The following is a 27,104-nucleotide window of genomic DNA, read 5'->3' on the forward strand; positions in this document are numbered from 1 at the left end:
GACCACCTGTGCTTGGGAGACATGAGGGCACTGCTTGGACGGATAGAAGGAAGACTAGAGGCAAGAGCAGTGGATTCCAAGGCCAAATGCACCAACTCTCCAGATTACATTTTCTTCAACAAAGTCAGGTCGAGGTATTGGGCTGCCATTCGTCAAATCTACCCAACAACACGTAGTTTACATGCCCTCAACAGCCTGAGAAAAGAACCGGGGGAAGACATGTATGCCTTCCTGAAGAGATGTGAAGGAGTGTGGGAGGACCGCACTGGAGAACGACATGACGTTTCACCGTCTGTCGTAATGCTGTGGAAGAACGCGGTCATTAACGCCCTTCCCCAATCAGTGCAGGCAAGCCTGGGAGATGTGGTGGCATTAGACGCTATACCCATTGAAGAATGGACACAACATCTCATTTACCACGATATGAAATACCAAGCAACCCAGAGGGAAAAAGACGAAGAAATTAAAACATTACAACTAAGACTCTTGAAGATACAAATGGCTGAGAAAGATACCGAAGCTAATAAAAACAAGAAAGCGGCAAGGCAAATGGCAGCTACACCAGAGAATGCAGGGCAGACATCTCAAACAGTTGAATCTCAGATAGTGCCAGAGAATCAGATGGAGAACCAACAACCAGGAGGTTTCTGAGGAAGCGGAGAAAAAGTTATCCGGTTCGAGGGATGCTACATATGCAATCAGCTGGGCCATTGGGCTAGAGATTGTCCACAACAACAAATGAAATACCCACCACATGCACCAAACAACGGCCCACCATGCAGTTTCCATGATGACGACGGAGGCAGGGGGTCCCAGAGATGTCAAAGACGTACAGGATTTCCAAACATGAACCAAATGCCACTGACAGCCTGGTATCAACCACAACAATGAGGAAGCTTAGAGGACCAGACCATCAGGTTATGCATCTTCAGCACTAGAGTATTTTGAAATCCAGCTACATAGAGCCACATATGTCACCACAGGAGGGAGAGGTTGAATGTTATTTAAAAGATAGTGAGTAGAAATTGCATTTACACATAAAGCATCCACAGAGTAGTAGAAGATTAAGACATAGTAGAACATTTAGCAGACTATTTTTGTAATTATGAGAAGGAAAATACATTACGAGTGATGTTGTTCCCCCACACAGAAAACTATTGTGTCCACACAACTAGTGAGGTCAAGAAGACGGGCTTCCACCCAAAATATGCAAGGGGCGGCGATATACCTGACGTGAAGCTGTCCAGACCTGAAAACAGAAACTCAATTCTGCTGTGGTGAAGTCTGGCTACAAAGGGAGGTGTCCGATAGGGTTGCCTGTCTCAAACCAGTGAAGAAGTCAACAAGAACCCAGCTGAACTAGAGAGTGACTGTTAGCGGGAGAACAGTGACGGAGCGACAGAGACTGGCCCAACATTTTCCAGCCAGTACATAGATAGACCCTGTCAGAAGACCGGGGCTGTGTTTAAAGGGGAACTTCATTTATTCTTAGCCAGAAGTGCAGTTTTTAATCAAACAATTATGTGATTTATCGAGTCAGATTACATTTTTCTCATAAACACAATTTTATAATGGGTCTGAAGTATCTGTTTTAAGGCGTGAGCTGCAGATTAAATAACATAACACTGATTGAGAGCTTGGATGAAGAAGTTGTAGGGTTTTTACAACAGTTTCAAGAATCAGTCTTTATTTATTTATTCTTGAGTAACTATACTGATTTATAGTGTAGTGCGTAAGGCAATATCTCATTTGAGTGAGGGGCACCAACCCTTCATGCAGGTCACTCTCTGTGAGAATAGTTCATATTTTCCCTCCAGTTTGGAGAAAGATTATTTTATCATATGTTAGTTCAGCAGTGTCAACCATCCTCTGATCCTAGAATTATTGAGACACATTAGCGACACCAGGGGTATTGTTTTTCGCAGCAACGATGATGCATAATACCATGACAAAAACCATTATTGAAATAAGTAAACTATTAGAAGTGCTAATGGGAAATGTTTTGTGAATATGCATTTATGCCATCAGAAAGCCATACATCATATGATATTGTTGTACGCCTTGTGGGTACACGGAGAATTTATATTTATTTAATGCAACGTTATGGGTTTTACATGTCCTGTTCATAATAGGGTAATCATTGCAATATTAATTGAGCATTATGCTCAAAGGAGGGAGTGTCATGATTATACAGATATGTTGATTCGGTGACGTTGTAGTTAATAAATAATAACATGTAGTTAACAATAGGTCTCAAAACAACAAAAGGTATGTCAAAGCTTGGGCCTTCTCCAAGGAGGGAGTGGTCCAGTTTTAGATATTAGACAAATAGAAGTGGATGAATATGTCAGAACTCTGAGTAATATTATGCAAGTTTTGTCTACACAGGCTAGGAAAAATACAGAGATGCCAGACGAGACACCAGAAGAGACTCCTGGTCGGCCAGGTGATTGGGTGAGGGTGAAAGTTCACAAAAGACAGTGGGCTTATCCCCGGTGGACGGAAGCGTGAAAAGTTGTAACAAACTTCACACGCGCTCCGGTTTAAAGGTAAAGAAAAAGGAGCAAATTGACACCACCTCACGCATTGTCACCCTTCACTGGCAACTTTCAGAACAGGGAGTTAGGACTGATTTGGCAGAGCTGGAACAAAACAATAAATAGAAATAAGATAAAGATAGAAACAGCTCAAAAGACAAATAGTTTATAGATTTTTATAGATAGTACATTAATGTGAAAACCTATTTTTTGTTTTACATCTGAAAAAGAGTCAAATTTGTTGTATATGTTATTTTTGTACTCATTATTTAAATTCTGTAACGGACACAACCAGGGATAAAATAGAGATGATGACAAGAACAAAGCCAAACCAATTGTGGGGTCCCCTAGGGATAAGAGGCAGGATAGCATTGTTGATTGTGCTCATTACACTTGGCACCTTTCTGGTTGGATGGGGAGTACAATATCAAGTAAAACATGGAACCATTAGTTCACTCATAGAGAATGCCCACATCACTAACAAGACTCCAGCTGTGTTTTACAGACTTTCACTTATCCCCAGAGCCAAAAGATCAGCTGAGCAACAAGAGGAGGAGTTAGAAATACTCGTTCCCAAACAAGAGGCGGTTATAATCAAGATGATTCACCCCCCCCCTATATGCAGTTCTTGTATCAAATGATGAGATGGGTTTAAGTGATCGGGATATGTAAGTGATGGGGATTTACAGATTAGGGGAATCTCTAAATACACTGGATCCATGTTTTAGTCCGTACCAGAAACACCCCCTGTTAAGCTATGAACAACCGATCGGTGACCTGAGCACAATTATTGAAAATGATTGTTAGACACAGGCTACTAACCAACAAGTACAGCTTTGTACGTACAAACTCTATGAACAAGATTCCCCAGCAGATAGTGGCGACATTGCAGATTCAGTCACAAAAGTCACTACGGTTCTAAATAACAGTGAGATTTAAAGTGATGGAGAAAATATGGAGACGTTCTTTTATAGTGTGTGAAATATGTGGTGCTTGAAACATGTAGGTATTTAAATGTGTAGAAGAAAATGGTTTCCTGAAAGATTTAATTGGAGTAAACATGTTACAGTGGGTGAAAGCAATGTTTAGGGATATGGTAAAATTATTAGTAGACATGAATTGTGTTTAGATGACATTTAACAACTAAGATGGATAGTAAGATTAGGAAAATAGAGTGGAAAAGGTTGGATTTATTTTACCTCAGTGTGTTAGAATTAACTATAGATAATGCGTCCCGAGATCTCTCTCTCTCTCTCTCTCCACCTGTCAGAACGCTACGACCCCATCGTCCAAGCAGACAAAAGACCTCACCACGGAAGACTCCTCCTCCTCCATCGAACAGACTGAGAACCAGAGCTGAACCAACAACTCCAACGCTGCATCCAGAACTATCTCCACCTGAGGCACCAAGAACCAAAACCAGGTGACATAAAAAGGCACACTCTCATCGGTCCCCCACAGGACATGAAGTTCCAAGGCTGAGCCACAAGATTTGGGCACAAGAGCAGAGTGTGGGACATGAGAGCGGAATACGCCCTCCATGCAACCAGTAGAGACTGTAAAGGAGGAGATGAAATGTAAAGCAGATGGGACACTGAAAAGAGTTACAGCGGAAGGATCCAAGAGCAGATGGACTGAGGAGAAGGTGGACGGAGGAGAGGAAAGGACGGAGGAGTTGGCATGGTCCGGCAGAACGTGAGGGGGTCGTGGCTTGACAACCAGAGGGGGAGAGAAGGTAAATGGGAGTGAGTGAGTTTACACATAAAACACACTTATTCACCAACGAGAAATACGTAAAGAAAAAGATTTATTAGCCATGAATTAATGAATTGGTGAATTTATAAAGAAAAAAGAGGAAACTATTAAATAACCCTAAAAACACACTGAGGGTAGAACATATTATTCAATCTTTTCATCATATGAACCAATTATTCTTTAAGAGTTTTTTATTCATGTGTGAATTTGGGGAAGATTTAATTTGTTACAGTATAGACCTATAGTTTAAAGGGATGGTTTTAGTAACCACTCTATAAAAGCAGACAAATCTTTATTTGTATGGAAAATGTTAAAGGTAGAGCTAGTACCAAGCCAAAGATGATATTCCAATCTAGAGTATTGATTTCTCCATTGTAGCATGGTTATTACCTCAGGAGGGAAGATTAAGGTGGAAATAACATTTGTTTTTCGTCCATGTAGAGTTTTAAAAAGACACTGGGCAAAGAGCGAGAGCAAAGTTTAATTTTTTAAAAACTAATGTAGTTGGGAGCAATACATGCAGGGCCTTGGATCACTCATTGTGATGGTGCATATTTGTTACAACAAACATCGTTCAGGGAGAAGGGGTCGATCAACCCAACCTGCAGATGTTTGAAATCTTACTTGCAGCTTCAGAGGGAGCGCACGGCACCAGAGTATGAGTTTTAAAAGACAAGCGCCACCAGCTCCTAAAGGTCATCCATTCACCAGATGACCTGACATTCAGAGATGTTATTTAAAGGAGAAACATACCTGCCATAAGTGTGAATTCCTGAATTAAACTACAAACCATTAATGAAATGACTTCTGTTTTTAAAATCCTTGTTAAAGGAGGAAGTAATTATCACATGCTTGGGCACCCAAGGTTCCACACACTGTTAAAGGGGTTAGCATAGCTATTTAAGTAGACCAGAATTGAAAATAAATGAGTATAATGAGTTATTGATATTCCACCGGTTCTCACACCATTTCAGGGACTTTATCACTGCATTAGAACAGACCACCTAAAGGTACTGAGTAGGAACTTTTAAGTGATGAAATTCTACAACTGTTGTAACTGGCCAAAATCTTCTCCCAGAAATGACTGTCTAGAATGCCGTACCCCAGAGTAGAACGCACAACGGCCCCTTCTAGAGAACATATTACTTTCATACCTTAAATGGTATGAAAGGAGGGTGGGTACATTTCTCATGAGGAGACAGTTACAAATGCTAGCAGAACAAGACGACCCAGCCAATACAGATGAGGATGACAATGATGAGTTAGTTTAAATAATATGGATGTTCGGAGATGAGATTGATCAATGAATGTCCAGCCGATGTGATTCTTTAAATGATGAAATCATGTGAAGAAGTGAGCAAAATTAAAATGGAGTGAATCCATTTCAATTGACTTCTTACTATTCCAAGATAGTATATTTTTATTATTCCAATTAATTTTACACTATTCTAAGATAGTCCATTTTATTTGACTTTATTATTTTATACTATTCTAATATGGTAGATTTCATGTTGTATAAATCATTGCTATTCTAAAATGGTTCGTTTCTTTTCACTTTGTAAAAATAAGTACCTTAACACTGAGCGTGGTATGAGAACGGTTTCTGTGAAAGGAGGGAGGAAGAAATGTTCTGATACCAAGCCATTGCTGCTATTTTGAAGAATGATATTGAATGTAAACACTAGAAGTTATGCACAAGGGAAAACTTTTATTTTTGAGACCAGACAAGGATTTATTATGTATTTTTGTAAAGTTAAGGCTATAGAACCACATTCCATTTTGATTGTATGTTTGTAACATGAGTTATGTGCTATGCAAAGTTCAAATGAAGACCTCATTGATTTCAGTATTGGATACACACCTTTTAGGTGTGTAAGGAGGGACTGTTAGAAATTTAAAATCAATGTTTTGATGGTATAATGTAGTTTAGACATACTGTCAAGTTAAATGCTCTTTTATACTGAAAAACCAGAAATTCTTGTGCACAAGCAGTTAAGTTTTTATTCTGAAAATCCTTCATCTCTGGTTAGCATTTAGCATGTGGCTAATATACGATTTCCTAAAGAGGTGAATTGAGAAGCGAAATGACGTGGTGTGGTGAAAACCAAAACCTACTGATTTAACACTACAACTATAGATGTCGAGATACTACCATGCTGAATATTAAATGAAAGTACAGTTTATTTGAATACACTGTTGTTTACAGACGAGAGTAGCATGTGACAACATCCGGAATGACCGGAAACCAAACCAGCCGTGAAGCATTTTCTGTATGTTTTAGAGTATTGATTACAGCGTTTAGAATGTGTTACAGGAAAAGTGATGAAAGAGAATATGAGGAGAAAAGGCGTGTTAAGCATATGTTGAAGGTGAAAAGTACCAATCCTCTGTTTAAATGCAACAACGGACATTAGAGGCGAGGCGAGCCGGCTGGCGGGGAGGAGCCAGCAGAGGAAAGGCACCGACTGGGGGATTCGGGCTTCTCTTCTTGCTCAGGAGAGCCAGATCACAGCTGTTTTCTGCCGGAACAATATTCTGTCTGTAACACTACCGCGCCTTTTTTAATTAAAGTATCCCATTTGAATCTTTTCAGAGACTCCATTTAGTCTCATTTTAAAGCTTCTCTCCTGGACGCGAGAATAAAGAACATATTTAACAAACCATAGAAAGTCGGCAGACCTGATTGCATTAGAAGCCTAGTTCATAGGTGTCAAAGTCAATATGGCTACATTTGGAGATGCTTGTGGTTCAGGCTTACAAAATGAACCCAAAGTATGTTCAACATGCTTTGTCACTGCTCTTCAACCATGTGAAACGTACATTTTTTATTAAACTAACCAAAGACTGGTATTCTATCTATTTAGCAACAGTCCTATGTTGTGTCCTTTAGAGAATGAAGAACCATTTTATGTCCAGTAAACAGATTCAAATGCAATTATGTAATTATTGTCAATTTTACATTTTTGCAGAGATGAACAGTTCTCAGTAGAAAGTATAGAGGAGTTGGACAACAGTGCTCAGGAGACTGCTCTTCGCAAATTGGATGCAAGGTATGGTAATTGTAGTGAAAGATGGTGTTAAATTAAATTAAATATTTCCCTGGCACACATTTTAAATAAAGTCTTGGTCCCTGGCCCTGCTTTACTTTAGTGAGCTGTGGTCATGTGACATCCTGACCATTGTATTTGTTTTTGTCTGGCCTCATCAATGCTGATGAATTCAACGACATTCAAAACTCGATGTAAGTTATGCTTCATATGGGCTGTGCCCACTAACAGCTCAGCTACTGCCAGTTCCCCTGCTGCACTTCAGCCCAATGTTGTAACTTATTGTCTAGATAAATATCTGAAATTATTATTTCCCCCCAGTATTGACTGGGAAGATGACTCATGGTGTCCTGACAAGGAGACAGAGTCTGTGTCATCATTAGAGGAAGATGAAACCAGGGAAGTGGACTCGAACTCTGCTAACAGTGAGGATGAAGACTACGTGCCTCGTATTTGTGTGCGGTAGGTTCAACACCGTTTGGCACAGCTTATAGTCAATTATTTTCCATTTTTTTTTCCATTTTTCATAGCTATTTTTTTTTTTAACAGGACTGGAGGTTCTATAACGACACAGATTAACTTGAATGCACTGCCGGCTATTAGCTTGGAGGACTCTGTGTACGACAGTATAGATGACACCCAATATCCTACAACAGATACATTTCCAGAGAAGACTAAAGTCCTGGTTGAGGATGACATAATCGGCCATCCTGCATCCATTGTGTATCATGACAGTGTCCACCAACTGGCCAAATATCTGGTTCTGCCTGTGAACACGTGCACCGCTACGGACCCAACAACCAATTTCGAGTGCCGTGCTCCTGGGCCATTCGAAATCAGTGTCAAGTCCAGGGGCACAGCAGCAATCGTTGAATGGGTGGTATTTGTTTGGCATCATTTGGCATTACAAGTTTTGGACTGATTGCTGCATACGGTAGTAATTGTTGTTCAAGTACTGTGCTGTCTTCTCCACCTATGTCTTTTTTTAGATGTGTCTTCATGGTCACACTGTATGGAAATGGTGTTCCCAGCCCACTTTAAAGTATGGGATGCTGGTTGGGGACTTCATGTTGGGCAGTAACATACTGCTCTCTGGCAACAACTATGCCAAGATTTCACTACTATTCCGGTTCATGAACATGGGGATGGTGGAGAGGTCCTCCTTCTTCAGAATCCAGGACTCCTACTATGTGGACAGTATAAACGATTTCTTGAATGAGAAGAGGGCCAAACTCATCACCCAGCTTCACCCTAAAGGGCCTGTTGTGATCTTGGGTAAGTTGGAGACACACACACTAGCACAAACTATACACCATGGTCTATAACTGTATTTGTTCCCCAGAAGCAGTATTAGCAGGGCAGATGCAAAAATAATTTAAAATAAAGTTCAGTAAAGAACTCAAAAGTAATTGTGTGAAAGTATAAATATAATGCAATCAAGTGTGCCCAAAATGTCAGTCCAGTACTTATTTTATTGGGGTTGAGCGTAATTTCTACTCTTCGTGTTGAGTGTGAGCCTATACCAGGCAACTTTTGCTTTTGAAAAGATGTGAATCAATATTTTCAATGTTGTTGTTTTTGTGTGAGATACAAAACGCTAGGCTGACCTAAGGTTGCTCAGTGTTTCATGCATTTTGAGCAGCATGCAATTGAATGTTTATCGCAATATGGAACTATGTAGTTATCCTTTTTTGTTCTCATTTCGATTCAAAGGAGATGCTCGGGTGGACAGTCCTGGATTCTGTGTGCAATACTGCACATACACTGCCATGGACAATGACTCTCTGGACATCTGGCATGGGTCCAAAAACTTGGGCAAAAAAGTTCTGACCGTAAGTCCATGATCTCTCAAAAATAAAGATAGATAAATAAATAGATATGCTGTACTTCATTGAAATCATCTACATCAACCCTATTGTCATAAACCCAGTTGACGTCCCATAAAAAACATTTTGTTCAATGTCCAGGCAGGGCAGCAAAAGGGGTGCTCCCTACTACAGATGTGGAACAAGGACATCTGCAACCACTTCTGGTACTGCTGTAAAACTGCCGACCATTATGAAGACTTCTTTGTAAGTATTACAAAACAAATATCATCAAATGAAATAATTTATAATAATGTAATACATATAACAAATTTGTATCTGTTTTTCTCAGGACATGTGGACTGGACTCCTGCACCACGTCACAGGAGAACATTCATGGGCCCTTGTTGGAGAGCAGAGAGAAGGAGTGGACCCAGCAGGGCTCCGTGGCACACCAGAGTCTTACTGATATAATTCTCAATGCACGTTGGCTTAAAAAGCAACTTCCAGGTTAAAGACACCTGTGAATAAATGTGTAATACACTAGATTTTCAAAGAAATATACAGAAATATACACTGCAGTGACATCTGGCGTCGTTTTTGTAAGAAATGTTCACTTCCGCATAAAAAAGCCTCGGCACTTGACCTCCCGCGTGTGACGTAACACGGGGGACACAAGGGGGAGAGCTGCCGGTGTAACGTATTAATAAACATGGATCCCAATGCTAGTTTCGACACAGAAGACACAGAAGAAGTTGAACATGAATATTCGAATGCATATGACGGACCACAACCTTATAATTATGAGCCTGCTAGGCGTCCAAGAGACCAGGAGCAGCCAAGGATTAGAAGAAATAACGGCCATCGGAGAGAAATTGAGCTGTGGTGTGAGGAGAACCAGAGAAACTGGGCAGATATCTTGGTGAGTGACCGGCGTTAGCTACAGAATGTTAGCTAACGTCACATCACAACATTGTAAAGTTAGCTATCATATATCAGGCTATAACTAAAGTAGCATTGATAATATAATAACGTTACTGGCAGGACTGTTGATACTGATCCATAACAGAAACTAATGCGCAAGTACAGTATCAGCCATATCTCGCGTTACCTAATGCAACTCCACACTACGGTGCTGTGTACCGGAGGGGAGACGCGAGATACGGCTGATACTTGACGATCTGGCGGAGAAAGGTTGTGGAGCCTCCGTTGATATGTCGTTGTAAATGGCTTGATGGAAAGCAGGTGTGTAGTCGGGGAGGGTGCACAGCTGATTGCAGCAGGTGAGTGGAGGTTGAGCCGGGAGCCGGGAGCCAGGAGTGACAGCCACCACGCACACACAAACAACACAGTACCGGAGGGGAGAGAGAGAGAGCAGCGAGGGGGGGGGGGGGGGAGATAGAAGTAATACGGTTTCCTGATAAAGCTGTGGAGAGTATGTGCTGCAGGGAGGTGGATGCACAACGCACCCAGGAACGAACGCTAGCTCCGGTCCTTTTTACTGTGGACTCGATGTCCTGACAGGATGGTATTTGTGCAACCTGCACAAACACAATACTGCACCATGATTACAAATGGTGAAATACAATGTAAAACTACCGAAAAAGACCAGCTCCTTAAAACACAACCGCTCTACTCAACGCAACTCCACTATACCCACGGTCAAAGAGCGGAGATGTGTCCCCTTTGTGATGTAATATGACGCGTTTGACGTATGACCTTAAAAAAAAGCAGTTTTTAAGAGCAGAGCTCAAAATTGCTCCTTTCCCTCTGAATTCCTGCCCTTATGTCTCGTAAAACATATCAAATCCTGCATTCACTTTTTTAAGTGTAATTTTCAAGCAAGTTTAAGCATAAATGTAGAATAAATAAAAACCTGCAAGATGCTCTTTAAGAACGTCCACAAATATCTGTGTTTCAGTCATACCAGCCAAGGTCTATGTTCAAGTGACTGTTTTCCCATACGTCAATACTTCTGTGTTATTTTGAATGTGGTGCTTTTGTGCATCAAATTGTATAACCAGAAAAAAATAATGTATATTGTTTTCACTGTGCTCTCAGATCAACTGCAGACCTGGACTCCTTCAATAATCACATTCTCAGGTATGCAAGCAAGCGCTTCAGCTTCTCTCCAACGGTATATGCAGCTCGGACACTGCCGGCTGGCCTGGACTACAATCACCACATCCACAGACCAGCAAAGAGAAAAAAAGATGGCTCTATTCAGTATGTAGTAATAATATTACTCCTATGCATTTTAGTCTATTACCTTATAGGTGCTTAGTCAAGGCTGATCCAATGCTATGAAAAATAAGCATTGTGGAAGTACAAACTACTGTGCAATGTACGGTCATATGAACATTTCTCTAATGTCTAACTTTTCTTTTATGGCAGATACAGGAAGTTGCACAACAAAAGGTCCAGGGCATGGAGGTTGCACACATTGAAAGTAGAGAAGGATTACAGCTACATCCCCGACCTCCAGAGCGTTATCCTGCGGCGAAGATTGTCTGCTACCAAGGGGATGACAAGGATCAGAGCCAAGAGGCCAGACGATCCCCGTCAACATGGGGTTCTGTCAGGTGCCCCTGCACCAACCACCCAGGAGCTGTTGCAGAAGCAAGTCAGCAGAGGACTAGGTGAGTTGTCTTACGATAATGTAGATTGATCATCAAGCGGTAACATTCTAGCAAAAGCTAGTTTAAAAAAAGGTGTCAACATTTATGCCAGGTTCCACAAAACATCATCAGTTTCTAAACCTCAGAGCTACTAATTATGATCTACAACAGTTATCTCAACAAAGTAATGGCTCAACCATATGAAAGTGTGTCCTTAGTCCACTAAAGAGTCTAGTCGTTTTGCTTTTCAAATCATCTTTGGACCCACAATAGGTATGACATTGAAAAGTGTTTTTCACTGCATGAAATGCTGCCAAACATGCAGTTTTGTCAGTCTTTGGCAGTAATGCGGGTGTTGTTGATATGCTGTAATTACTGTCATATATGTAATTGTGATATTTATTTTAAAGGACAATCACTGCCCAAGGAATAGAGGATTGGCCCAGCACCAATATGCCACGTGCACATCCTGTCCTGTAATCAACAGCCTGGAAACCTCTGCCGACACACCATTTCTTCCTTTGTGTACATATGATGTTTATAGTTGTTATATAATGTATATATCTTGTAGATTATAATATTCATGCAATATTGAATATTTGATAGTGTTCCAATATAATAAACAGGTTTAATAACACATTTGGTTGTCGTCGTTCGTACAGGATGTAAATAAATAATAAATGTAATCGCTTCATTGTTTATGCTAAAAGGAAAAGGCATTAATCATTTTAAAGATTTTATTTAAACAAGTTTGACGAAAGTGCAGAACATAAATAGTGAATTATTTTTAAAGAAATATTGTGATTGCACTTATGACTGTGAGCTTATACCCTACTGGGGATGAAGCCTTTGTACTGTCCATGTGGATCTGGGTAACGGTCTCCTATCTTCCAGACACAGCAACTGGGTATAATCACTCTGACCCTGTCCCAGGGCTCCATATTGCCACACAACAAATTGTCTGTATGCTGCATAGCTGAACTGTTTGTTGCTCTCCCCTGTGTCTTGAACATCAGCCACTGCCCAGATAGGACCCCCTCCTGCAAAATATACACTTCCATGTGTGGAAGGCTGGAAACACAGGAGTCATGAGGTTGCCCACAGCACTTCCTTTCCACATCTGTGGACATTTCTCTGCAGTTATGTTAGAAACACCAACTGGGTTGACCTTCAACAGGAGGGCCAGGTGGAGGCGCATCTGATGTGAAGCGGAGGAGGTCAAACATCAGACTTGGGTCCCGTGTCAGGCAGAGCTCCAGCAGTTGATGGGATTGCTGTAAGGACAGTCCTTGAATTCTCGCCTATAAAGCAATAGATCACAAAGTAATATCTTTATTGAACAGAGCTTTATTGTCCACAAAGAGGTCTTGTGTGTCCACAGAGAAACCCCTGACTAAGACAAGAGTTATTGTTGGTTATTGGTGGTGTTGAGGTAAAAAAAAAAATAATGTAAATATATGCTTCTATACATACTGTTGTACACCAGCTAGACACACCTGTTCCTCTGCAATCCTTTGAGCTTGCAGATCCTCAACTCTTTGAAGGTCCTCTTGACCAAGACCCGTCTTAGTCCGACCTCCCCGTCCTCTTCCTCTGCCTCTGCCTCTTCCTCGCCCCCTCGTTGCTCTCGCACGTCCTCCTCTGGTTCTACCCCGGGCCACTCTGCTTTGACAAGATGTGCTGGGTTCTGGAGTGTACTCAGTGTCAGAGGAAACCATGCTCTCATCCTGGATGCTCTCATCCTGGAAGCTCTAACAAGCGAAACAAGAGATTATAATATTATAATTATGAATTATTATAATAATATATAATATAATATTATTATTATTATTATGAATGAATTATAATATGAAATCCACGTTCCTCAATGTGTCACCGATGATAACAGAAACAAACGGCAGGTAGCATTTACATTTACTCATTTAGCAGACGCTGTCTAGCGTAGCTAGGTAATTAGGTACTGTATTTAGTTCGTCAACAAACATAATAGATGAATACGCTAAATATTTCAAATAAACATTCAAAACCAACTTGGGCTGTGTAGTATTGCTAACTGTGATATATTCATTTTAATGTCACCTTATATATTCATGTTGTGGGTACTGAATTGCCACAACATTGTGGAGAAATTAGCTTAAACATGTTTTATTACTCTGTATGAAAAAGGAGCAGTTGTGGAGGAGGATACATTCTTCATTAAATACCGCATGTCAAATATCAGGGAAATCTACAGATCTTAAAAATATATGTGTGTGTTTAATTACTTTGTATCAATAATAAGCAGTCTGTGTAAAAAGAAGCTGGAAATATGCAAAGGAATACTCTTTGGAAACAGTCTAAATCTCTGGAAAGGCTGCAGGACAAATGAGTGTGTGTTCTCTATATTGGGCCTGTGTAAAGTTTGACTATTTGAAAAGCATCTCTAGGACTGCTTGAGAGCAAAGGTAATGTTTTCCTCGTTATTATTTGATATGAAGGTAATTTACATGTATTACGTATATTTAGCCAACTATAACAACTATATCTTAAAACATATTTTTAACTTGTGTGTGGTACCCTGAGGGGGGAAGGTGGCCACAGACAGGGAACCATATAGAAGAATGTGTGTGTGCTGGCTGCAAGATGTGAGATAAGATGAACAAACTTGTTATTTGGAGGAGGTTCGTGCTGGACACCGAAGGTATCTGTTCTTCATCAAACTGAAGAGACACTTTTGTTTTCCGGGTCTCCTAGCTGGCTCGCGCTGATTGGGTACGACAGGCCATTTGTTGGTCTCTTCCAATGGGAGACCCCTCTGGGGGAAGCATGCACACACCTCCTCCTATGTTTTTAGTATGATAGCCTGTGTTTTCTCTAAGTTCGGTCTCTTTTCTTCATGCTCTCCAAGGGGTAAGACCTCTCCCAACGAGAGGAACTAGAGCCGGAGTAATCCGGATGACTTCGTGATTGAGGTTGTATTTGTGTTGTATATTTTACCATTAAAGCAGATTATTGTTTAATCCTTATCCTGGTGCTTTGACTTTTCCTTCTTTTAAAACAAACTCATAGAGGAACGCGCGGAGCAGAGGTTCTGCCCCAACATAACCTAGATGTGTTTAGCTTTGCCTGATATGTAACGTTACTGCAGCCTGCTCTCGCCAGCTAGCCAGAAATAATTTACTTATTAATACAATTTCCCAAAACAAACATCCTAGCTTAAAAAATATAAGCACTGACAATAACTTTGTTCGTTTTTTACATTCATTATTATGATAATCTTAGGTGTTGTTTTCTTAAATCTGATTGAGCCATGATGTTTTCCTAAAATGCTCAAGTCTGCTGACGTCATGTGCGCGTTCATGTGTGTTGGAGGAGGTGATCTGTAAGGAAGTCTGAAGGAAGGGGCGGATTCTTTTCGGCTGTGTACTTTCAAATTTTAGTGCACTCGAGCCGGTTTCTGAAACTTACCTACCCCACCTTTAACTTTTACCTCTGACCAAGTGGACACGTTTTTTCCCTCCTTTTAAAAAAATGTGTTTTTAAATGTGCTTGATTTAAAGATTTGAGAGCGTGGTTGCAAACGCCAAAAAGGTCATAGTCGGTTAAGGCAGGGCCGGCTCTAGACAATTTGCAGCCCTAGGCGAGATTTTAGCTGGCGCCCCCCCCCCCCCCATAGAATACATAAAGAACAAATTAAAAATCTCTACAAAAGACGAATACACTACAAAAACAGAAACTTATTGACATAGGCAAAAAGGCTTACCAATAACCAATAACCTACCATAGCCAATAAATGTAACTTATTTTATTTTTGTTGTTCATTCATATCTTATTTGACCTAGTTAACACTCATTTATGTATTCATATTTTTATCTCTCCAGTTTTTAAACGATATTTTTTGTTTACTGTCTTATAGTATACATTGAAAACACCAACCCCCCCACCCTACACACAAATACAAAAACCACACTTGCTTTAGTTATAATTCAACAAACATCTTTTAATGAACAAGTAGCTTCCGCAGAAGGAGTTATAGAAATATTTTAAAGAACACACGTATTGTAATAATAAATAAATAAGATAAAATAAATGAAAAAATATTAACAAATACATAAAAACGATTTATACAAAAAAAGAACAATTACATTTCTGTTTTTGAACACACATATTGTAATAATAAATAAATACCTTACTGACTTGCTTGACTTAAACACTCAGAATTGCACTCGTCTTGACTTCTTTGCTGCAAAGTCATCGATAACATCCTCATATGACAGCTGACGAGAAACATCACTGTTAATGCTGATGATGGCAAGTCCACTGAGGCGTTCTTGGACCATTGTAGACCTCAGGTAGGTTTTAATTAACTTCAGCTTTGAGAAGCTTCTTTCTGCTGAAGCCACTGTCACTGGCATAGTGACGTTGATCCTGAGGGCCACCCACATATTAGGATAAACCTCCCTCAGGTTCTTCCTTTCCAAGAACACCAACAGTTCCAGGGTGGTCATTGTGGGTGAGGGGAGAGTTGGAAAGTTCATCAGCTCCAGTGCCAACTCTTTTCCATCTATGTCTGACTGTCCGCCAGAGCTCAGGGTGTTGCTCAATGTTTGACACTGCTTGGTCAGCGCGTTTCTGGGCAGTTCGGGGAAGTCTACAAGCACCCCAAACTTTGCCTGAACTTCTTCCAGGTGTTCAAAACGCTCATTGAGGGAAGTGATGCAAACATCAACCACCCTGTTGAAAAATGTAACTTCCATCTTTTTTAGGGCATTGGCCATTGGCTCATCCGGTGCTTCATAAGAGAACTGCCTCTTGGTTGACCTCAGCCTCTTCTCATTGAGGACAGCATCCACATCCATGTCCTAACACATGTCTTTAGCACTGATCTGAGCAGAGGCAAATCCAGTGGCTCTGTAGTCTTCCAGGGTGGCCTTTGTCTTTCTCAGGAGGTCAACTGCGATGTCAAGTTGCATTGACACAGACTGCATGACCTTACTGACCTGTTTGACTTTACTGAGGATGTCGTACCACACCACAGTGCAAATGAAGAAGCGGTAGGACCCCACTTCCTCAGCCAAAGACTGTGCCTCTATTTTGATCATTATGTCAGTGGCCTTGTCCCTCACCTCCAAAAGTGCATCTCGAACATGTTGAGCCTGATATCGCACAGCTTCCACACTGTTGACCCGGCTCTCCTACCTGGTTTCAGACCATGATTTCAAGGTAGTGGTGACATGGCTCATCAAAATGTCCCAGCGCTTTGTGGATGCTGAAAACAATGTAAAAAGCTTTTGGAGGTAGCCAAAGTATCCAGTGGCATCTAGGGAGCTTTTCGCTGCATCAGCTAACACCAGATTGAGAGTGTGTGCGCCACATGGCACGAATAGTGCCCTCGGGTTTAGTTCAAGTAACCTGGCCTGAACTCCTTTGTTTTTCCCTCGCATATTGGCACCATTGTCATAAGACTGTCCCCTACAGTCCTCAAAGGGGATGTTCAGTTCTTGGAGCCTGTCCAGGATGAGGGATGACAAACTCTCGCCAGTTGATTCCTCAGCGACAAGGAACCCCATGAAGTGTTCCTTAACTTGTGGCATCTCCTCCATTGTAACAATCCTTAAGATGACTGATAACTGCTCTGTGTGGCTAATGTCAGGTGTGCAGTCCAGAATGATGGAATAATATTTAGCCTTCTTAATTTCTTCAATCATGTGGGCACTGATTCTCTCACCGATACATTCAATGAGTTCATTTTGAATATTTTTTCCGAGATATGTGGTATGGCTTGCACCCCTTTTGACTTTAGCAACGTGTTCTTTCATTACAGGGTCAAACATTGCCATCAGCTCCACTTCTTTAAGGAAGTTGCCATTGTTGGGTTTGTTGAATGTGTCACATGTTCCCCTGAGGCCCATGTTTCTCTCAGCTAATGATTGAATGATGGCGACCAACCTTGTTACCACCTCACGCCATCTCTTCCTTTCTATGTCTGTAAGCGCCATCTCAGTCCTATCAATAGTTTGACCCTTTTGTAAACGAAACTCTAACTCTTTCCATGATTCCATGTGTTTAGTATGTTCTGGAGTGTTCTCGTGTGTTTTCAGTAATTGTTGGCAATTTTTCCAGTCATTTAGTCCTGCACTGATTAATTTGTATTCCTTCTGGGAGAATGGCTTGCAGCAAAAACAGTAAAGGCTGTCGTTTTTCTGTGAGTACAATAGCCAGCTTCTCTTGATTCTTTCCCCATTTACCAGTTTTCTATAAAAGTATTGGTGGTGGCAGCTTCTCCCATCCTGTCTTTTTGGAAAAATGAAGTGTGGTTTTGCCTGATAGGGTCCTCTGCTCACAAACTCTGTTCTTACCTTATCAGACATGGATGGCCAGTCGGCAGGGTCAACAGCTGCTGCCTTTGTGGCGTCACGTGCTGCAGACTGTGTTGTGGTACTCGGGATCAATGTTTCCCCTGCAGATTGTGTAGCAGCAGGTTCACTTGGGACAGGTAGTGATATGTTTTCACCTGCAGACAGTCAAACATGCATGGATACAGTCGGACACCCACTGTGTGTGTGTGTGTGTGTGTGTGTGTGTGTGTGTGTGTGTGTGTGTGTGTGTGTGTGTGTGTGTGTGTGTGTGTGTGTGTGTGTGTGTGTGTGTGTGTGTGTGTGTGTGTGTGTGTGTGTGTTTTACATTAACATGTACATTATTAGTAAGAGAAGTGCTTTTGTAATGTGCAATAATAAACTGCATATATGATATATTAGCTATTTGACATGGCATTTGGGTGTTGTCTGAAAATGACCAGGTGATAAAAATCTTTGCGTTGCACAAAGTGTCTGCAAAGTGAAACGGAAACAAAACTGTGTCATGGTGCCAGAATATTTTTGTTGTTTTTGAAAGGTAATTTCAATAACTACGTTTGACAACAAACCATGCTGATGATAAAGATCTTGCTTCCTGCGCAAAAGAGTGACGGTGATGTTCTCAATATCCCCCCTCAGTCCTTCAGTACACCCTGGGGCATAGACTCTCTCTAAATAGTAGCAAAAAAACAATTGGAGAAGAGATACAATCAGTGACAGTCTCAGTTTCAACATATGGCCAACTTATATTGTGTGTCTAAACTTACAGTAATTAACAGATGTATATATGGAAAACCTGTGGTATGTCTTACCTGTGACCGCCCATTGCCTGACATCATGCACCCACTGCTGTATGGTCTCCTGATCAAGGTTGTGCTCCTTTTTGAAGTCGCTGAAGCTGGCAGCTTCCACCTTTGCCCTCTCTGTGATCTTTACAAAAAAAAGAAAATGTCAGCGAAAAGCACCATGCAACACCATAATGCAAAGTACACCAGTTTTCAGTACAAGACCTTCAGAAGAACAGTTGAAACATTCCATGACACCATCTGACTTGCAAGAGGAAGTGTGGATAAGGGAGAACATAATGTATATAGCCATGAGGTTACATTGCAGACATCCTTCATAAATATGTAATGTCAGATGAGAAGACAATTGTAATTTGCCCTTACTTTGACATATCTGTGGGCTAAAACTTGATGAAGGTTGTCCCTCTTCCTTCTGTTCCAACCCATGGCCTGTTGAGTGAGCATGTTCACTCTTCCTAAAAAAGACAAAAATATATCCACAAACAAAAAAGTAAGTATTCACATCAAAAAGGCAATACTGAGTGAGAAACCTGATAGACATGACTAAACCCAATCGTTGAAAGGTTGTTGAACTGGTAATTACAGTAAAGTAATACACCAATAATGTTTTTAAGGAGGGAACTCTCTGCAAAATACTTCTCAGGGCTGCCTTATCACAGTGTGTAGTGTTAATACCAACCTGCTTTTGTCATGTATTTTGTGACCAGAGCTGCCCTGGAGAGAAAGCTGTTCACCTATAATGAATGTTACAATTAATGTTCGGTCACCATTACATACATCACCTACCATCACCTACACATCATAGATCTTGAACTGGATGGTTTAAGAGAAAACTTGTGTACTGACTTCCTACAATATGCATGCATTTAGTGTTGCTGAACAAATGAGCTGCCTATCTTTCATTTGAACTCAGACATAAAAGATATGCTTTCAACTAATCAACAGGCTTGTCACTGAGATGACACATACATATTTGTACTGCTTTCTATTAAGACTTCTTGTATCCATACAGTTACAATAATGCCATTAATAACATACCTGCTCTACTTCCTCTCCCACTGTGTTTCCTGCTCCGTCCTGACTTCTGCCACCCCATCTCACCTGCAACACAGCGCAAGTAGTGTTGTGTAGCATTTCTTTAGAAGTTTTTGATATCGAATAAGGCATGCCATGCACAGCATTTAAAAATCATTTGCATTAAAGTTGTTATGTACCTCGCATTTTGCTGTATGGGCTTTAGCATGCATCACGCTAAGAAATGGCCTCATTTCGGTCAACGGCAGAAGCTCGGGTAATCCCTCTGCTATTTTGTTAAGGTATGGCCAGTACCTAAGAAGCAGGAGCAGCATTTTGTGATTGAGTGTTACAAAGATAAACTTTTAATTGACATGACAACAATATCAATATCATCTAAAATGACTGCTGAGGCATAGGCCATTTTAAACATTGTTGTGGATGTGCAATATGACAGTGAGGATTACCTGCATGTTACATCCATACAGAAGAAGTCAACATTTACCTTCTTCGACATCTCTTTTTGGAGAAACATTGGGTAAGCGTATATTTCTCCACGGAAGTGGTTCAGTCCTCGTAAGAGAAACCCATGTCTGATTAATCAGAAGAAAATCTAGTTGTTAATAATAAACTGACAAAGCAAGGCTCTGTCATCTAGGTAGCTATAACAAAAAATAACACTTGGATGCTACAAATGATGGATCAATTCCGCTCCACAATCAAAAGTGTTTAATGCTTCCAATTCTTACAAAGACTTAGACTTGGATTGCTATTAAAACTGAAATAATGAGACCAGACTCAAGAACCAAACACATATACACACAGACACACTAACAAATACATACCTGCAAACTGCCACTTGAATGCCCTCCTCGTCTATCTGGGCACCAGACCTTTTTGACGTCTCTCTGCCAGCGGTGAATTTGGCAGTACCACAGACGGCACTGTCATTTCCCAATAAAGTCAGTTTATTACACACAAGTTTTGACATATATAAAAAAGAACACCACAGGTGTAACTGCAACTATCATAATAAGAAAACAAACGTACACTTTTCATGTTGCCTCTGACAAGGTCAACAAATGTTGCAACTTCCTCGTCCTTGGCCAGGAACAAGCCCTCATAGATTGGTGACTCCTCAGTCCTGTCCATGATAAGTTAACATACAAGTCAATAATAAAAATCACAAAGCACTACATTACTATGATTTGTTTTAATGTCTGTTATGGCTACTCAAACACAACCCTAAGGGCTACTATTTGTATTAGCGGTGTGTTCTTTATCATTTTCATTAATACCTATACCTACCCTTTTGACTTGGAAAAGCGGTAATGCTTGCGGTTTCCATCACAGCAGACAGCCAACATGTCTGGAGAACATGCTGGACAAACAAAGTGATGGACCTGGCACATATCCTCTTGTTTGTACTGACAGAAGCAAAACTCGAAGAAGCTTCGCTGAAATGTATCAGCACAGATACTACCTGTCTGTATATTGATTTTAAAAAAGTGGATTAGTAATTGTTTTGAAAGCAATGCCAACAATTTATGATATGGTATACAGTAATATTATATTGGTTTTTGTATGTTTCCGTGTGATTCAGGCAGATTTACCCGTCCAGCTTGAACAGATCTGTGCTCCAACATTTTCAGAAATGCCTGCCTGGACATGGCTGGTGCTTTCACCTTCATGTGCTCGAATGAGGTGAACACATCATATTTGTAAAGCGTCTGGCAGCTGGTGCAAGCTGGCCAGTACCGATACAAAAGCAGGTCTTTAACCTCAGGAGTCCATTCTGCAGAGCAGGATAGACAGGATTTCTGAGGCAAGCAGACATTGTATCGTCCTGTGAACAAATGGACAAAGTAAAGGTATTTTGGTAATCAAACTGTGATTTTGCCTTAACATATTGTATTTTATACATAGATGTGCATATATGATATATTAGCTATTTGACATGGCATTTGGGTGTTGTCTGAAAATAACCAGGTGATAAAAATCTTTGCGTTGCACAAAGTGGTAAAACTCTGCCGTACAATACTACTTGAGCAAAAAGAAGGGCTTTCAGAACAACATACCGTTGATGGTGACCACAGAAATATGCTTCCAAGGAGTAACTGTGACGTCAACTGTGACGTTCACAGATTGACCTTGGAGTAGGAACAGGCAGTTGACATACTGCAATATAGAAAATAAGTTAGGAAGGGTGTATTTACAGTTTTTCCTTAATTCTCCAGATTATCAAGATATTCCATAAAATGTTGCATCATTTCCACATATCTTGCAGCCCTAGTCAAAACCAATCATACTTTTTTCAATCAGCTATGTATACTTCCCATTCGCACTTAATTATGGGAACTACACTATAATGGGACATTGTAATGTAATGTTAATCTTTACATACTGAGGCTGGCCTCAATGTCACAGGTTGCATAGAGGAACTCCATGTCCAGTGGAACACAGTCCAGGCACCTAATAGCCGCTTCTTCTGCACAGCATCTGTGGCACTTCTGAATGGCTATTCTCTCAGCTGAGAGATTTGCATTAAAAAGCATTGACCTAGCCATTTTCATTCTCACATCTGTGAGAAGCTGCCTTTGTGCCCAGGCAGAAACCGTTCCGTCTGTTGCCTCCGGAACCTGGACTGCAGTTAGGGTGTACCTTAACTCTTGGAGATGAGTTTCTAAAAAATAAAACAGCTGTTAAGCCGCCACCCTAAAACTGGTATGATGGATATTAAGGTAGTATACTGAACCACTTTTGAGTTGGAAAAATATATGCCGACTAATAATAGCAACATGCTATGAATCATTATATGCACCCAAAGCAATATTAGCAAATTATACTTATACCAAATATGCATTCACTTGTCATGAAACAGTCAATACTCAATACTTTATTATGATTTACTAGATGAGTATAAAAATGGAAACATTGGGAAAAACTGTAGTGCCAGTCAACTGCTGTTATAATCAATATACTCACCAAGACTACCAAACTCTTGATGTTCTAGCAGAAGGCCTTCCTCATGCACAGGATCGTCTCTTGTGGCTTGTGAAGCTTCAGAGACAGTCAGTTTTGCTTAACCCTTCAATCAATCTAAAATTACACCAATTAATTGTAATATGAAAATGTTCTGTAAGGACTGCAGGTAATGAAACTAAGAACATATTACCACAGAATCACAATGACAATTTACATTTGGCATACTTTTATCCAAATCGAGGTACACATGTTCAAAAATACAACACAAGCAAGGATTATCAGTCACAGGCTCTTACAATATCTTGATTTAATTTGAAAATGTTTTAAACATTGCAACAGATTTGTCAAGAGGTATCTTTACATTACATAATTTCATACTGTGTACACCAAAATAACTTTGTTATGAATTATCTTTATTCTTAGATTTAGAAATCATGATATTGTAAAGAACAAACCTGATGCGGAGCGTTGTGTTTCCCGTTGTCTCTCACGTCTGCGTGTGACCACTGGATTAGAAAGAGGTCTCTTCCTGCTTTTTCTTTTCTTTTTCGGAGGGATGGCAGGAGTTTCAGTGGCCATGGCAGCCTATATTTTTTCAGAGGTTGAGATCAACAACAAAGTTGTAATACAACATAAGAAAGCAGCACTTATATTTGAGCAATTATTTAACGGTTGCATAAAAAGGTCTAACTGACCCTTTACATTACATCAATAAAAAGCAATAGCAATGATTATATTATAGACTTGTGTATTTGCTTATCATGGAAAGCCTCACCCTGACCTCATGGAGATGAGCATCGCTAATCAATGCAGCCATGTGCACCGTGGCCTCCTTGGGATCCTCAAAGACCCTCACTTCAGGGTTGAGGGACATGGCATACAAATAATACAAACAATACACACAATGAAGAGTGAGAGAAAGACAGGAGAGTGATTAAAAGAGAGAGAGATAAAAAGAGAGACAGTGAGAGAGAGTGGCTCTTAAAAGTGCCATTGGTTTTATATGTGTGTGTGTGTGTGTGTGTGTGTGTGTGTGTGTGTGTGTGTGTGTGTGTGTGTGTGTGTGTGTGTGTGTGTGTGTGTGTGTGCGTATGGGTGTGTGTGTGTGTGTGTGTGTGTGTGTGTGTGTGTGTGTGCGTGTGTGTGTGGATACAGTATGTGTGTGTTGGAGATTATTAAGTGTTGTAATGAAGCTCTTAAAGTGGAAAAATAAAAACATGATTAGGATTATTTAGAATAACAGTAACATCTGTGCAATACTCTATATGCAATAATAATTAATCTGAGCAATACTCTGGCATACATTATGCATTTATACTGTGCATATTGTTATATTTTGCACATATTTTTACATACTTGTTTTTCTTATATGTTCTACTATATATTTAAATTCTACAATGTAACAATCCCAGTTTCCCCCGGAGATCAATTAAAGAGCAACTTCCAGGTTAAAGACACCTGTGAATAAATGTGTAGGAAAATGATGAATACACTAGATTTTCAAATAAATATACAGAAATATACACTACAGTGACATCTGGCGTCGTTTTTGTAGGAAATGTTCACTTCCGCATAAAAAAACCTCGGCACGTGACCTCCCGCGTGTGACGTAACACAGGGGACACAAGGGGGAGAACGGCCGGTGTAACGTATTAATAAACATGGATCCCAATGCTAGTTTCGACACAGAAGACACAGAAGAAGTTAAACTTGAATATTCGAATGCATATGACGGACCACAACCTTATAATTATGAGCCTGCTAGGCGTCCAAGAGACCAGGAGCAGCCAAGGATTAGAAGAAATAACGGCCATCGGAGAGAAATTGAGCTGTGGTGTGAGGAGAACCAGTGGAGAACTGGGCAGCTATCTTGGTGAGTGACCGGCGTTAGCTACAGAATGTTAGCTAACGTCACATCACAACATTGTGAAGTTAGCTATCATATATCAGGCTATAACTAAAGTAGCATTGATAATATAGTAACGTTACTGGCAGGACTGTTGATACTGATCCATAACAGAAACTAATGCGCAAGTATCAGCCGTATCTCGCGTTACCTAATGCAAATCCACACTACGTCTTACGGTGCTGTGTACCGGAGGGGAGGAAGAGAGCAGCGAAGGGGGGGAGAGAGATGTAATAGGGTTTCCTGATAAACGTCTTGTTTTGTAGGTGCTTGTGTGGGGAATGCCAGCCCATGACCTCAGCCGTGGAGAGCATGTGCTGCAGGGAGGTGGATCCCTTCTGGGCCCTGGTGGAGAACCTCACCCCCAGACCAGACATAACATGCCCCACACTGCATCCAGGCTTTGAAGCATGCTGTCTGAATCCTTTTGTGCTACAGATAGCCTACATGAATTTCAGGCAGGAGCATGGCCCGCTTCAGGCCAGCAGACATGAGTATGTTTAGATTACAATTAAAAAGATAAATACTATTAAAGATAATACAGTTGCTATTGACCCCGAGTGTTTAGCAGGTTTCAAAACCCAGAACCTGTAGATTATATACTATATAACACTTGTTGATGATGTTAACAAGGCTATCAAGTTAACCTGTAGATATTGTGTCCCTATCCCCAGGCAATACCGCTACACAGCTTACAGGCAGGTCATCCGCTGGGCCTATGGAGTTCTAGGCAGGCACATTAGGAAGCCCTTACCCTCATGTGTTGTGTCTGCCATCAGAAGACAGTTCCCAGAAGAAGGAGGAAGAATTTACAAAGGTTTTGAGTGGCCTCATTTTGGTGACGATCAATACAATTAATCACAATCATAGTGTGTTCGCACTGCATGCATGTGTTTGCATACACATGCATTTCCAAACATTTTGTCTACCTATGCTGTAAATGTGGTATTTTTTCAATTTACGCAAATAAACATTGATTGATTGATAGACAGTGTCTTTTCATTAATAACCACCAAAATACGTTATTTGAACACTCCTCTCGATTGATTTACAAAAAAATAAATAGTATGGCCCGCCCTAATACACCAATGCAATTTTTAAAAGATATACATTTTTCAACACAGAATCATTTAACAAATTACACCATTATCCAATCATTTTACGAGTCAGAAAATGCTATCTGTTCATTGCAGTTATTGTTTATTGAATTAGATTACCATGACCTCAACATAATTATGTAGAGTACAAGTCCACAGCCAAGACATTTTTATTTGCATATCATTTCATTTATGAATATGGAATTATTTATTTAATATTATTATCGCAGCTCAACGAGGCTCCCTCCTGTCAGATGGAGGGAGTAAATACAGCGGCAAGCTTTGGGACCTGTCCCAACATATCCTATGAAGAGAGAAAGAAAACATTGTTATTATATATTAATATTGATTTTTGCACCATCAACATCTCTTACCAGGTTTTATCTAACAAATGTCAATTTAGAATAATCTTACCCTGAAAACTGTGAACCACAGAATCTGCTGGTTTCAAACTAATTTCCTGTGTTAAACCGGGAATGCTGTGCCAGATAAAGGCCAACTGCCTCATCCTTGGCAATCTCCTGGCAGGAAGTGGAAAGGGGGGTAGGGGCAGTGGAGGACAAGACTGCACTGCTCTCTCGTAGAGTCTCTGGTGACCTGGAGTAGCCCTCTCTCAGAGACTCCATCAGGGCTGCAGCGTATGCTGAAGGAAGGAAACAAGTGATCACATTCAGTGATATTATAGATGCATCACACAATAAATAATATTTAGGGACCGAGTAAAACAGCTAACCGTATGATGGCTTCTCCTTGATAGGGCGAACTACCCAGCCACCTTTGCAGAACCTTGGGTAGTGTTAGAAATTAAAATGAATGTTTTGATGGTATAATGTAGCTTAAACATACCGTCAGTTTAAACGCTGTTTTATACTGAAAAAACCGAAATTCTGGTGCACAACCAGTTAAGCTTTTATTCTGAAAATCCTTCATCTCCGGTTAGCATTTAGCATGTGGCTAATATACGATTTCCTAAAGAGGTGAATTTAGTAGCGAAATTACATGGAGTGGTGCAAACCGAAACCTACTGATTATAACACTACAACTATAGATGTCGAGATACTACCATGCTGAATATTAAATGAAGGTACAGTTTATTTGAATACATTATTGTTTGCAGACGAGAGTAGCATGTGACAACATCCGGAATGACCGGAAACCAAACCAGCCGTGAAGTATTTTCTGTATTTTTTAGAGTATTG

At 40.4% G+C, this 27,104-nt stretch overlaps 1 protein-coding gene and 3 long non-coding RNA genes across 9 annotated transcripts; 1 reads left to right on the forward strand and 3 right to left on the reverse strand.

The window, feature by feature from the left end:
• The first annotated feature begins 4,222 nt into the window (after positions 1-4,222).
• On the forward strand, positions 4,223-12,295 carry LOC307016430 (uncharacterized protein). 6 transcript variants are annotated; one of them, XM_079645542.1, is made up of 9 exons: positions 4,223-4,272; positions 7,262-7,533; positions 7,661-7,801; positions 7,889-8,614; positions 9,053-9,171; positions 9,307-9,411; positions 9,497-11,370; positions 11,539-11,783; positions 12,173-12,295. In XM_079645542.1, the coding sequence occupies exons 4-7, from the start codon at positions 8,329-8,331 to the stop codon at positions 9,611-9,613; spliced, it is 627 nt and encodes a 208-aa protein (XP_079501668.1). In that variant the 5' UTR covers positions 4,223-4,272; positions 7,262-7,533; positions 7,661-7,801; positions 7,889-8,328; the 3' UTR covers positions 9,614-11,370; positions 11,539-11,783; positions 12,173-12,295. The 6 variants fall into 6 exon arrangements, with proteins under 6 accessions (XP_079501668.1, XP_079501669.1, XP_079501670.1 ...); XM_079645543.1 differs by having other exon boundaries at positions 7,262-7,342; XM_079645544.1 differs by lacking the exon at positions 4,223-4,272 and having other exon boundaries at positions 5,812-7,533; positions 9,497-10,066; positions 11,206-11,370.
• Positions 12,296-12,560: 265 nt separating this feature from the next.
• On the reverse strand, positions 12,561-14,544 carry LOC307016471. Its single transcript, XR_013801816.1, has 3 exons — positions 14,407-14,544; positions 13,259-13,513; positions 12,561-13,063 (listed from the first exon to the last, which is right to left on the reverse strand). It is a non-coding gene; the product is annotated as an uncharacterized lncRNA (long non-coding RNA).
• A 6,422-nt stretch (positions 14,545-20,966) lies between these two features.
• On the reverse strand, positions 20,967-21,627 carry LOC307014015. Its single transcript, XR_013801133.1, has 3 exons — positions 21,531-21,627; positions 21,226-21,404; positions 20,967-21,061 (listed from the first exon to the last, which is right to left on the reverse strand). It is a non-coding gene; the product is annotated as an uncharacterized lncRNA (long non-coding RNA).
• A 4,252-nt stretch (positions 21,628-25,879) lies between these two features.
• Positions 25,880-26,983, reverse strand: LOC307015307. The gene is made up of 3 exons (XR_013801462.1): positions 26,639-26,983; positions 26,320-26,548; positions 25,880-26,209 (listed from the first exon to the last, which is right to left on the reverse strand). It is a non-coding gene; the product is annotated as an uncharacterized lncRNA (long non-coding RNA).
• Between the last annotated feature and the right edge of the window lie 121 nt (positions 26,984-27,104).

The sequence above is a fragment of the Notothenia rossii genome, assembly GCF_949606895.1.
Source record: "Notothenia rossii genome assembly, chromosome: 8".
Taxonomy (NCBI): domain Eukaryota; kingdom Metazoa; phylum Chordata; class Actinopteri; order Perciformes; family Nototheniidae; genus Notothenia; species Notothenia rossii.

Excerpts from the sequence above, each read along its gene's own strand:
- LOC307016430 (XM_079645542.1), top strand. The coding sequence starts at position 8,329 with ATGTGTCTTCATGGTCACACTGTATGGAAATGGTGTTCCCAGCCCACT. Across the intron at positions 8,615-9,052 it reads AGGGCCTGTTGTGATCTTGG|GAGATGCTCGGGTGGACAGT; the intron begins GTAAGTTGGAGA and ends TTCGATTCAAAG. Across the intron at positions 9,412-9,496 it reads ACCATTATGAAGACTTCTTT|GACATGTGGACTGGACTCCT; the intron begins GTAAGTATTACA and ends TGTTTTTCTCAG.